This window comes from Carcharhinus amblyrhynchos, chromosome 25, assembly GCF_965287045.1.
Source record: "Carcharhinus amblyrhynchos chromosome 25, sCarAmb.v2.hapA, whole genome shotgun sequence".
Taxonomy (NCBI): Eukaryota; Metazoa; Chordata; class Chondrichthyes; order Carcharhiniformes; family Carcharhinidae; genus Carcharhinus; species Carcharhinus amblyrhynchos.
Window position 1 is genome coordinate 6,883,334 of NC_137348.1, and position 12,792 is coordinate 6,896,125.

The 12,792-nt window shown below is 45.1% G+C and overlaps 1 protein-coding gene across 1 annotated transcript; it reads left to right on the forward strand.

Moving 5' to 3' along the window:
• The first annotated feature begins 703 nt into the window (after positions 1-703).
• LOC145358404 (uncharacterized) lies at positions 704-12,515 on the forward strand. Its single transcript, XM_080212445.1, has 4 exons — positions 704-825; positions 2,628-2,799; positions 5,254-5,356; positions 12,340-12,515. The coding sequence occupies exons 1-4, from the start codon at positions 785-787 to the stop codon at positions 12,372-12,374; spliced, it is 351 nt and encodes a 116-aa protein (XP_080068571.1). The 5' UTR covers positions 704-784; the 3' UTR covers positions 12,375-12,515.
• The last annotated feature ends 277 nt before the right edge of the window (positions 12,516-12,792 follow it).

Genomic DNA, 12,792 nt, shown 5'->3' on the forward strand with positions numbered 1-12,792 from the left:
GTAGCTAGGGTAAATGTGTGGGGTTAGGGCTTGGGTGGGATTGTGGTCAGTGCAGGCTCAATGGGCTGAATAGCCTCCTTCTGCACTGTAGGATTCTATGATTCTTATTATGTACAAAATCAGGGAGGTGGCACTGATCAAATGTGTGTAATCAGTGTTCCTAGATTCTTAAGAAGCTGCTACTGTTTCTCTCCTCTTGCCCTCTCCTGAAGGTATAATTCCTGCTGTATATCCCTGCCGTTATTCATATGGGAGTTAAGTGGTGACTTAATGTTTTTAAAAGTTTATTTTGTTGTCACAAGTAGGCTTGCACTAACACTGCAGTTAAGTTGTGGTGAAAATCCCCAATTGCAACACTCCAGTGCCTGTCCAGGTACACTGAGGGAGAACTTAGCACGGCCAGTGCGTCTAACCAGCACGTCTTTGGGGCAGCAGTCTCACCTCAGAACTAGAGGATTGTGAGTTCACATCCCACTGCGGTAAATTAAGCACAAAATCTAAGCTGGCAGTACTCAGTGTGGTACTGGGGAGTGCTGCATTGTTGGATGAGATGCAAAATTTAATTCCTGTTGGCATCCTCTTATGCTGCCGCCCCCCAATCTCACTGGGTGTTGTCTAAGGTTGTAAATCAGTGTTTTGTGATCAGAATGGTTTGTGGCTTCAGTTCCGATTCCCAATTTCTCTCTCGCTGCAGGGAATGAGCTGAGTGAATGCAGGCGCCAGGCTGGGAATCTGCTGCAGCTTCTGAAGGAAGCCAGACGTCTGAGTTTGCTGAAATGCTACGATGAAAACCAAGTGCAGCCACTGGAGAAGCCAGGAAAGCAAGTAAACGTCACTACAGTTCAAACTTAACCCGCTCCTGGCGATGTGCACCTAAGGGAGATACAGTCCCATCTGCCCTTTCCTGAAATGACTGTACCAAGCAACTAAATCACATCTCATTGATTGCATGTTTTAAACTTTCAGAGTTAGGGGGAAATATGAAGAAAATTCTTTTACCCAGAGGGTGGTGATAGTCTGGAATGTTTTGCCTGGGAGAGTGATAGAGGCAGGTTGCCTCACATCCTTTAAAGAGTACATGGATGAGTACTTGGCACATCATAACTGTTCCTTTAGAAGGAATGCTTCAAAAATGCAGATATGAAAATACAAAAACCTTACTCCAAATTCTAAATTGAAGAAAGGGTTTGATAAAGAAACATCATTACTCCAAACTTGGGGCCTTGCCCTAGGCCACTCCAAACTCTCTACAATTATACTGTTTCTTATTTATGGTGAATCAGCTAGTCAGCTGACTATTACATCACTCTAATTGGTTCATGGCTTACTGTGTCAGCTGACACACCTTGTTCCCATTGGTCACATTACAATCAAGACAAAGTTGTCATTAGTTACACTCTAACAATAACATTCAACGCTATGAGCCAAGTGCGATTAGGTGGGAGGTCAGGTGTTTCTCATGTGTCGGTGCAGATTCAATGGGCTGAAGAGCCTCTTCGCAGTATGATTCTATAATTGTGTTTCTGTGCTGCTAACTTCAGCCAGAAAAGGGTCAACTCCCAAGTGATTTGTTTCTTTTTTGTGACAGTAACAGTAGCCTGAATGTTTCTGTTTAGGTTCACACAGGGATTGTCCATGTTTTAGTATCTTCACACTCTCCCCCTCCCCCTTTAGGGAATGGTCTACACTACAGAAAGTGTTGGGATAGATCTTCATAACAACCAATCATCCTGTACTATGGGGAGATTTCACAGGCTCCCACAGCCCACGTGATGGGGCAGAGGGACACCCAGGGCAACAGGAGGCACAGATTTCAGAACCACCACTGTGATTGTTACCTGATCAAACTGTCTGAGTTGGGGTTTGAGCTCTGCACCTTTTGGCTTCCAGGAAGGGACAGTACCACTTAGCCAAAAGGCTTGCTCTTTCACACAGTGGTGATTTGAAGAGATTCTGTCAGTGTTCTAAAGTCTTACAAGTAGGCTAACATTCACACTGCAATAAAGTTAATGTGAAAATCCCCTAGTCACCACACTCAGGTGCCTGTTCGGGTACACTGAGGGAGAATTTAGCATAGCCAGTGCAGCTAACCAGGTGTCTTTTAGACTGTGGGTGGAAACTGGAGTACCTGGAGGAAACCCACAGACATGGAGAACGTGCAAACTCCACACAGTCAGTGACCCAAGCTGAGAATCAAGCCCGGGTCCCTAGCACTGAGACGACCACGTGTTGACCTGGTCACATTGCTTGTCAGCCACCTTTGGGTCAACACGTACCTCTAGCATGCACAGCGGCTAGCACTGCTCCCTCACAGTGCCAGGGACCTGGGTTCGATTCCCGGCTTGGGTCACCGTGCAGGGTCTGCACCACCTCCCTGTGTCTGTGTGAGTTTCCTCCGGGTGTTCAGGTTTCCTCCCACAGTCTGAAAGGCATGCTAGTTAGGTGCATTGGCCATGCTAAATTCCCTCTGTGTACCCGAACAGGTGCCGGAGTGAAGTGACTAAGGGAATTTCACAGTAACTTCATTGCAGTGTTAATATAAATCTTACTTGTGACAAATAAAAAATAAACTAAATGAAACAAAACCAATCCAATGAAGTGTTCAGAGTAACCCTTTGTCCTTTCAGGCGGGGCGTTGGACTGGGTAACGGCCAGCGGAAGTCAAAGGCGTTTGAGGCATTTGTGCTGAAGAACCGCATTGTGTTAAAAACAGAGTTGAAACTGTGTGAACGAGCCACTGAGCGCATCTTGGGTTACTCCAACAACTTCCTGCACAAGAAGCTGAAAACTGATCCTGGGGTAAGATGAAACGTGTCACGTTAGACCCCAGATGACAAACCCAGACCGTTGCGTTGGCGATAGTGATTGAGACGCCTGTGGCTCTGTAGCTAGCACTCCTGCACTCAGACAGAAGGCCATTGCTTCAGGTCCCACTCCAGAGGTCTGAGCACAAAACCAAGGCTGCCATGCTGGTGCACTGACGAGAGGGTGCTGCGCTATCTTTCAGATCTGAAGCTTGTTAGGCACTAGGCCAGAAACATCAAGGTATATCATGGAGTTAGCCTTGACCCCAACTTTTCCTTTTGCTTTTGGCATTAGGGTGAGCATAAGGTATTCCGCTCCATGTATAATTCAAATAATTTATTTATTAGTGGTACAAGTAAGTTTACTTATGTTAACACTGCAATGATGTTACTGTGAAAATACCCTAGTCACCACACTCTGCCAACTGTTCGGATACACTGAGGGAGAATTTAGCATGGCCAATGCACCTAACCAGTCTTTTGGTCTGTGGCAGGAAACTGGAGCACCTGGAGGAAACCCACACAGACATGGGGAGAATGTGCAAACTCCGCACAGTTACCCAAAATTGAACGCGGGTTCCTGGCGCTGTGAAGCAGCAGTGCTAACCGTTATGTCACCATGCCACCCCAAAGCTTTTGGGAATGTTACTGCCAGGGCTCGAACTGAGGAACTACCACATGTGAGACGAATGTAATAACCACCACGCTACAGAAACGCCGCAGTTGACCCACTAGGAAGCTTTTATCAAAACAACTTCATTTAAGAACACAATTAGAATATGACAGAAAGAATGAGCATAACTTTTAATTAAAATATTTAAACACGATGAAGTATAATTCTTAACAGGTAGCTGTCTCTACTGTTCCAATTTAGCAATATCCCCACAAAGGCTTAAATCTCTTCTGTAGAACCAGTTAGCACAGAAACCGAAGATGCTTCTGTGGGTAATAGATTTCCAGCCTCTTAACACCTCTGAACAAAGATTCAGACAGCAGCTTCCAGAGAAGGATATGTCCTCAAACAGCAGAACTTCAGAGATGTAAAGCTGGTCTCCGGCATCTCCAAGTCTCCAGATTTCAGTGAGATGAAGGGATACCTCACTCTGCAACTTCCAAACAACAGCAACCTTGAATTCTTTGTGTTAGATTTGCTCCGCCCAAAATCACAAAATTGTGAGCAGTTTTGAGTCCCATATCGAAGGAAGGATGTGCTGGTCTTGGAAAGGGTCCAGAGGAGGTTCACAAGAATGACCCTTGGAATGAAAAACTTGTATGAGGAACGGTTGAGGAGGCTGGGTCTGTACTTGTTGGAATTAAAAGGATGAAGGGGGAAACTTACAGGATACTGCAAGGCCTGGATAGAGTGGACATGAAAAGGATTTTTCCACCAGTAAGTAAAGCTAGAACTAGAGGGTACAACATCCCGGCTAAAGGGATTCTCCTTTAAAACAGATGAGGAGGAACTTCTTCAGTCAGAGAGTGCTGAATCTGTGGAACTCTTTGCTGCAGAAGGCTGGGGAGGCCAGGTCAGTGAGCCTCTTTAAGGCAGAGGAGATGCGCTTGATTAATAAGGGGATCAGGGGTTATGGGGAAAAGGCAGGAGAATGGGGATGAGAAAAATATCAGCCATGATTGAATGGTGGAGTAGACTCGATGGGCCCAAGTGGCTTAATTCTGCTGCTATGTCTTATAGTTTTATGGTCCACCCGCAGCCATATGACCTTGCATGTCAATCTAATCAAGTCCTACTCTGCAAAAGCCCAGCAATTATGCTGCTGCAGTAACATTACAGAACTGCTGGATATGTACACAGTGGCATTGGAGTAAAAGAAACTGCTAAAACAGATTTTGTACAAGGAACATGACAAATACATTTCTTAAAGGTAAAGTATCATCCCACATGAAACTGCGGCCTGCTTTAACCTCTCGGCTGGATGTAGGACATTCATTGCACTATCTTGTACGTGAGAAGGAAATGTCTGTCTGGCACCCTGGACAATAATTATCCCTCAATCAACATCAGACAATAGATTATTTGGCTATTATCATATCACTGTTTAATGGGAACTTGCTGTGCACAAATCGGCCATCACGTTTGCACAGTGACTGCTCTTGAAAAATACCTTATTTGTTGTAAAGGCCTCTTTGTACATCTATAAGTTTGTGAAAGGTGCTAACCAAATGCAAGACTGCCTTTCTTTACCCACTGCATTGTTCCTTCAAATTTCCACATAAGGGAGAGCGTGTTAAAAGGACCAAAGGGAAGGGAGCGCTGGGTCTTCTGAAACTAATTGCTGAACTTGTGAAGGAGCAATGTTGTGTGGACAACGGTGTCTCGGTAACTTGGTCTGCCTTTCGCTGCAGCTGAACTTTGTGAAAATTCAATTTGTTGACTGCGATACAGAAGTGGACATTTGATTGAGAGATTGCTGTGTGTGTTGTTTTGCAGGTGGTGCACACTCATGGGCGCTTGCTCCACCTCTGGAGGGAGTGCACTTTGAAAGGACAGGCGGAGGCACGTAGGGCCCTGGCCGAAATGCTGACACCTTCGGGTAGGTTTTGAAAATTGAACTGAATGCAACCTTAGCCTATCCTGTTTCAGTCAAATAACCAACACATGCTGGACTGGTCTGGGAGGAATGCTTCACCAATACACCACGAAAAATATGAAAGCACAGAATCACCACCCTCCTTATGCCTGTCTTTACTGTTTGCGTGCACTTCCTTTCATCCTGTTCATCCCAACATATTAAAGCACAAAAAAGTAGCACAGGAATAGGCCTTTCAGCCCTTCAAGCTTGCACCGACTTTGCTGCTTGTCTGAACTAAAAACCCCCTAGCCTTCCGGGGACCATATCTCTCTCTTCCCATCTTATTCATGTATTTGTCAAGACGCCCCTTAAAAGTCACTAGGAGGCCTTTTGGCCCAGAGAATCTGCATCGACTACAATTCCATGGAGGCTCTATCCCCATAATGCCACTTATTTATCCTGCTAATCCCCTGATATTAAGGGGCAACTTATCACGACCAATCAACCTAACTTGCACATCTTTGGACTGTGGGGGGAAATCAGAGCACCCGGAGGAAACCCACACAGACATGGGAGGAACGTGCAAACTCCACACACACGGTGAGCCAAGCCGGGAATCGAACCCGGGACTCTGGCGCTGTAGGGCAGCAGTGCCAACCACTGTGTCACATCTCACTGCCCCCAACCTCACTATCCCCCCTCCCAATTTCCCCAATGCCCTAAATGTTTTCCTTTCTTCAGTTAATTTTCCAAAGGACAAAGAAAATTACAGCACAAGAACAGGCTCTTCGGCCCTCCAAGCCTGCACCGAACATGCTGCCCGACTTAATTAAAACCTTCTATGTTTCCAGGGACCATATCCTGATTTTTAAAACCTTGTTTTCAAATGTTTCCATGGTCTTGTAAGATCTACCTCTGTAATCTCCTCCAGCCCCACAGCCTTCTGAGATCTTGACGTTTCTTTGGTTCTGGCTTTTTGAGCATCCCCCAATTCTAATAACAGCAGTGCCTTCAGTTATCTAGGGTCTAAACACTGTAATTCCCTCTGTACACCTCTCTACCTTGCTATCCTCATTTAAGACAACCCTTTAAAAACTAACTCTTTGGCCAAACTCACCTGACCTGATGGGCGGGATTTTACGGCCTCGCTCAAGCGAGACTGGAAATTCCCATCTGAGGTCAACGAACATTTCCGATGTCCGCCCCCTCACCTGCTCCGATTCCGTGGTGGGCGGGGTGGTAGAATTCCGGCGGATGTCTGTCTCGGATGTGATATTAAGGAACAACAAAAGGATGTGAATGTAGCCCAATCCATCACGCAAACCAGCCTCCCATCCATTGACTCTGTCTACACTTCCCACTGCCTCGGGAAAGCCGCCAGCGTAGTTAATGACCCCACACACCTGGACCTTCTCCCTTCCATCTTCTTCAGTCGGGAAAAAGATACAAAGCCTGAGATCGTGTACCAACTCAAGAACAGCTCCTTCGCTGCTGCTGTCAGACTTTTGAATGGACCTACCTCACGTTAAGTTGAGCTTTCTCTACAGCCTAGCTATGACTGTAACACTACATTCTGCACTCTCTCCTTTCCTTCTCTTTGTACAGTGCAGAAGGAGATCGTTTGGTCCATTGAATCTGCATTGACAATAGTTCTCATCAAGGCCCTATCCCATAACACTGTTAATCCCCCTACATTAAGGAGCAATTTAGCATGGCCAATCAACCTAACCCGCACGTCGTTGGACTGTGGGATACAATCGGAGCACCCACAGGAAACCCATACAGACATGGGGAGAATGTGCAAAAAAAAAAGACCCAAGCCAGGAAACGAATCTGCTGTGAGGCAGCAGTGCTAACCACTATGCCACTGTATCACATCTCTCCGTCCACACCCCCCTCCCAATTTTCCCATTGCCCTAAATGTTTTCCTTTCTTCAGTTAATTATCCAAAGAACAAAGAAAATTACAGCACAGGAACAGGCACTTCGGCCCTTCAAGCCTGCACCAACCGTGCTGCCGGACTGAATTAAAGCCCCCTACCCTTCCGGGGACTGTATCCCTCTATTCCCATCCTTTTCATATATTTGTCAAGACGCCCCCTTAGAAGTCACTATAGTGTCTGATACCCTGTGGAGCGTCACAATAGAACCTGCCTCTGCCACACTGTCAGGTGGTGAATTCCCAATCCTTCCCCTGCTTCTTTTACCCATCGCTTTAAGTTGTGTCTTCAGGTTCTTGACCCTCCGCCAGTGGAAACAAACTATCCCTCTCTGCTCTGTCCAAACCCCTCAGGATTTTGAATACTCTAACCAGCTCCCTGGTGAGCCCAAGAAAATCTCACTCTCCCTCTCGACACAAAGTTCATTTACACTCTCAGGAATGAGTTTGTCTTAGATACAGAACTCTTGCAAAGAACAAGGTGGTGATTTTCATTTTCTCGGACTGACCAGGATTCCAACTCCAGTGTCGGAGTCAAAGGGGATGTTTCCTAACTGCTAATGTTTTGGCAGGAAGAATAGAGATGTAGACTATTTTCTAAATAGGGAAAGGCTTTGGAAATCTGAAACACAAAGGGACTTGGGGGTTATTGTTCAAGATTCTCTTAAGGTTAACGTGCAGGTTCAGTGGGCAGTTAGGAAGGTAAATTCAATGTTAACATTCATTTCTAGAGGGCTAGAATGCAAGAGCAGGGATGTACTGCTGAAGCTGTAAAAGACCCTGGTTAGACCCCCAGTTGGAGTATGTGAGTAGTTTTGGGCCCCAGACCTAAGGAAGGGTGTGCTGTTCTTGGAAAGGATCCTGAGGAAGTTCACAAGAATGATCCCAGAAATGAAGGGTTTCTCATATGAGCAGCAGTTGAAGAGTCTGGGTCTAAATTTTAGTTTAGAAGAATGGAGGGGATCTAATTGAAACTTACAGAATACTAAAAGGCCTAGATAGAATGGACATGGAGAGGATGTTTCCACTACTGGGAGAAACTAGAACTCGGGGGTACAGCCTCAGAGTGAAGGGATGCTTCTTTAAAACTGAAATGAGGAGGAATTTCTTCAGGCAGAGGGTGGTGATTCTGTGGAACTTATTGTCACAGAGGGCTGTGGATGCCAGGCCGTTGAGTGTCTTTAAGACACAGGTTCTTGATCAATAAGGGGATCAAGGGAAGAAGGCAGGAGAACAGGGATGAGAATCATATCAGTCATGATTGAATGGTGGAACAGACTCAGTGGGCCAAATGGCCTAATTCTGCTCCTATATCTTATGGTCTTGTGTTACAATCCTGTCACAGTGAAGCACAGGCTGCAGTTATAAGTAAGAGCAGCTGTTACTAACTGGGGAAAGATTAGGGCGTTATCCTTCAGTATATCTAAGAGCTTGTTTCCACCCGTGTGGTGGAGAAGTAGGGAGTCTGAGCTTTTGTTCCCTGAGTTTTGTCAATAAACCCATGTCAAGGAAAGACTGGCTCCAGCTTCCTCCTCCAGTCAGTAAATGAGCAGCGAGTTAACCCCATGTTGTCGAGTGGGAAGTTGCTGATTAGACTCGAATGTGACCACACCAACATTGTTTTAGTCGCATGAACAAGTGATAGGAGAAAATATCTGACTTAAGTCAACATGAAATGAATAAATGTATGTCACACATGTGTATTCATAGAAACATTAAAGGTAGGAGCACGAGGAGGCCATTTGGCCCTTTGAGCCTGTCCCACCATTCATTACGATCATAGCTGATCATCCAACTCAAAAGCCTAATCCTGCTTTTTCCCCAAAACCTTTGATCCTCATTTGCCCCAAGTGTTATATCCAGCGCTTCTTGAATACATTCAATGTTTTGGCATCAAATACTTTCTGTGGTAATGAGTTCCACAGGCTGACCACTCTTTGGGTGAACAAATGTCTCCTCACCTCCGTCCTAAATGGTCTACCCCGAATCCTTAGACTGTGACCCCTGGTTCTGGACTCCCTCTGAATACCTAACTTGTCTAGTCCTGTCAGAATTTTATAAATCTCTATGGGATTCCCCCCTCATTCGTCTGAACTCCAGTGAAAACCTAACCCAGTCAATCTCTTCTCATACGTCAGTCCCGCCATCCAGCGAATCAGCCTGGTAAACCTTTGCTGCATTCCCTCGAGAGCGAGAACATGCTTCCTCAGAAGAGAAGACCATAATTGCACACAATATTCTAGATTTGGCCTCACCAAAGCCCCGTATAATTGCAACAACACATCCCTGCACCTGTACTAGAAACCTCTCGCAACGAAGGCCAACATGCCATTTGCCTTTTTTTACAGTCTGCTGCACCTGTATGCGTACCTTCAGTGACTGGTACACGAGGATACCCAGGTCTCTCTGCACACTCCCATCTCCCAATTTACAGCTATTCAGGTAGTAATCTGCTGCCTTGTTTTTGCTTCCAAAGTGAATAACCTCATTTAACAAATATCCACCAGCATGGAGAAACCAAGGAAGAAAAAGCACTCAATCATTTGAAAGTAAGTGCATGCTGTCTCGTTCATACTACCACCAGAAGCAAAAAAAATTTCAAACGCACATGCATGTATCATCAACCATCAGCATCGAGGTTACGTGCCCAACAAAATAGTATCTCATTAACTGAAATTTAATATTTTTTTGCTCACCCACATCTGAATTCCTAATCAGGCATGTGTAGCTAACAGATTGGGAAACACTTACCTTGAGGGTCTGCACTATCCTCTCTTACAAAATCTCTGCTTGCATTCCTTCCATTCTCTTGCGCATTCACAGTTTTCTAACCCCCACCATTAGTGGCCACACTTTCAGCTATCGATGCTCTAAACTCTGGAATCCCACCCGATACCTCTCTAGTTCTCTCTCCTCCTCTTCACATGTTCCCTAAAAGCCTATCTCTTTACCCAAGGTTTCACTTGGTATACTTGGAATACTGTGTACAGTCCTGGGCACCCTGTTACAGAAAGGATATTATTAAACTAGAAAGAGTGCATAAGAGATTTACTAGGATGCTACTGGGACTTGATAGATTGGGTTAGAAGGAGAGGCTGGATCGACTGGGACTTTTTTCTCATGAGCGTTGAAGACTGAGGGGTGATCTTATAGAGGTCTATAAAATAACGAGGGGCATAGATAGTCAATATCTTTTCCCAAAGGTAGGGAGGTCTAAAACTAGAGGGCATAGGTTTAAGGTGAGAAGGGAGAGCTACAAAAGGGTCCAGAGGGGCAATTTTTTCACACAAAGTGATGAATGTCTGGAACAAGCTGCCGGAGGTATTAGTAGAGGCGGGTACAATTTTCTCTTTTAAAAAACATTTGGACAGTTACACGGGTAAGATGGGTATAGAGGGATATGGCCAAATGTGGGCAATTGAGATTAGCTTAGGGGTTTAAAACAAAAGGGCGGCATGGACAAGTTGGCCAAAGGGCCTGGTTCCATGCTATAAACCTCTATGACTCCACAGTATGATATTCTTTCTGTGAAGCTCCTGGGAGAAAAACTCCTTTCCTACATTATAATGCAGTAACTACTGCGCTCAAAAACGTTTACTTGTTTGCAAAAGGATTTCCTGCTACAGGCAGCGCTCGGACCTTGGACACATTTGGAAGCCATGCTGCATCTCGAAGCGTTGCAAGTCGGAACTGATTCCCCAGTAGGAACAAGGATGAAAATGAGGGCTTGTTTCCGTCAGTTGGACAAGGCAGCATTTTGATCAGTAAATTGTGACCTCATTTCAGACAGGTTTTAGATGTTCGTCCTGACATATCCAAACCTTGGCTGGCTTCTCTAGTGGGAAGAACATAAGCTTCAGACCACCAGAGTGCAAGATCCCAACATAACTAATGAGTGATGCACCAGCAGGGTGAGGCAGGAATTTCACTGGCAAACTGCACCCTCTTTTCCCAGTTTGCAGGAACACTCTTCCGGTTTGTGGACTCCAGCCTGGCCAGGCAGCACCCTGCTGCTGAGCCACAGAGACTGTTCTCGGTAAAAACCTTCTGGCCCAGAGTTATGGCTGGGTGAGTGAAGGATATAGGGGACCTGGTGTTTCGACAAGGGGTTTCAATAAACTCCCAGGCTTGTTCAAAATGTATGAAATTTATAAATCATATTTATACAAAGTATAAAAGGTGGGCATGTTACTGTAAATTTGAAATAGAGTGTTAATTTTTAAACATTAAGTGCTGTTCATTGTAACTCGAATGTTCTAAAGTCAAGTTCTACCTGGGGACAGAAAGATATGGGCGGCACGGTGGCACAGTGCAGGGACCCAGGTTTGATTCCCGATTTAGGTCACTGTGTGGAGTTTGCACATTCTCCCCGTGTCCGTGTGGATTTCCTCCGGATGCTCTGGTTTTTCCCCCTACACTCCAAAGATGTGCGAGTTAGGTGGATTGGCCATGCTAAATTATCCCTTAGTGTCAGGGGGATTGGCAGGGAATACAGGGATAGGGCCTGGGTGGGATCGTTGTTGGTGCAGGCTCAATTGGGCTAATTGGTTACCTTCTACGCTGTAGGGATTCTATATTTGTACTTCCTTCAGTTTCTCATTTTGCTTTATTTCTTTCTATGACCTTTTGATTCAGAGGCAAGAGTTGTCCATGGTTCGATGACTAGTGTAAGCTTTGTAAATTTACAGAATTGTGATGGAATTAGGAACAAAATTGCAGGAATACAAGCCATGACATTGCCTAGTGGCCAGAGTATGTAACTACACCATGACAGTCAATGATGTTGACATAACCAATTTAAAATGGTAAATGCTGGCTTGATATGGGGGGAATTAGATGAACGGGTGTTTCATTAACATTCGTAGCTAAATGTATTGCAAGATCCTGCTTTTGATTGTCACTGCCAATTCAATTAAAGGCAGGAACAAAATTATTAAGCATGCGAGAGTCTTTTCCCAAATGGACACCTGTAGCATCTGCTTCAGTTAAGTAAATTGCAGCCATTCCCTGTTGTGTTGACTCTGTCTTATACCTTTTGAATCATTTTGGGGTTTTTTTGTTTGTAGGAGAAAACCAAGGTGCAGAGGGTAACCGGCTCTGAAAAGAAGCATATGGGTATGAACACAACGGGGCTCATAAATGCTGCTTCACCTATCGGCAGTGCAAGAACTTCCTTCCCAGAAACTATCACAGTGTCTTTGAGCAACAGTTCACTGCCGGTGGAACTCTCCTCGCTCCCAGCCTCTGTAAGTTCCTTCATAAATAAAAGCAAATTATTGCACGTGCTGGAATCTGAAACCAAAAGAGAAAATGCTGGAAAATCTCAGCAGGGCTGGCAGCATCTGTAAGGAGAGAAAAGAGCTGATGTTTCAAGTCCAGATGACCCTTTGTTAAAGGGTTAAAGGGTCATGATTTTTCTCTTCTAAAAGCTTTGACAGAGGGTCACCTGGACTCAACATCAGCTCTTTTCTCTCTTTACAGATGCTGCCAGACTGCTGAGATTTTCCAGCATTTTCTCT

Bases quoted from the DNA above. Each gene is read 5' to 3' on its own strand.
- LOC145358404 (XM_080212445.1), top strand. From the start codon at position 785: ATGAAAACCAAGTGCAGCCACTGGAGAAGCCAGGAAAGCAA. The intron at 826-2,627 runs GTAAACGTCACT...TTGTCCTTTCAG, and splicing joins TGGAGAAGCCAGGAAAGCAA to GCGGGGCGTTGGACTGGGTA. The intron at 2,800-5,253 runs GTAAGATGAAAC...GTTGTTTTGCAG, and splicing joins AGCTGAAAACTGATCCTGGG to GTGGTGCACACTCATGGGCG.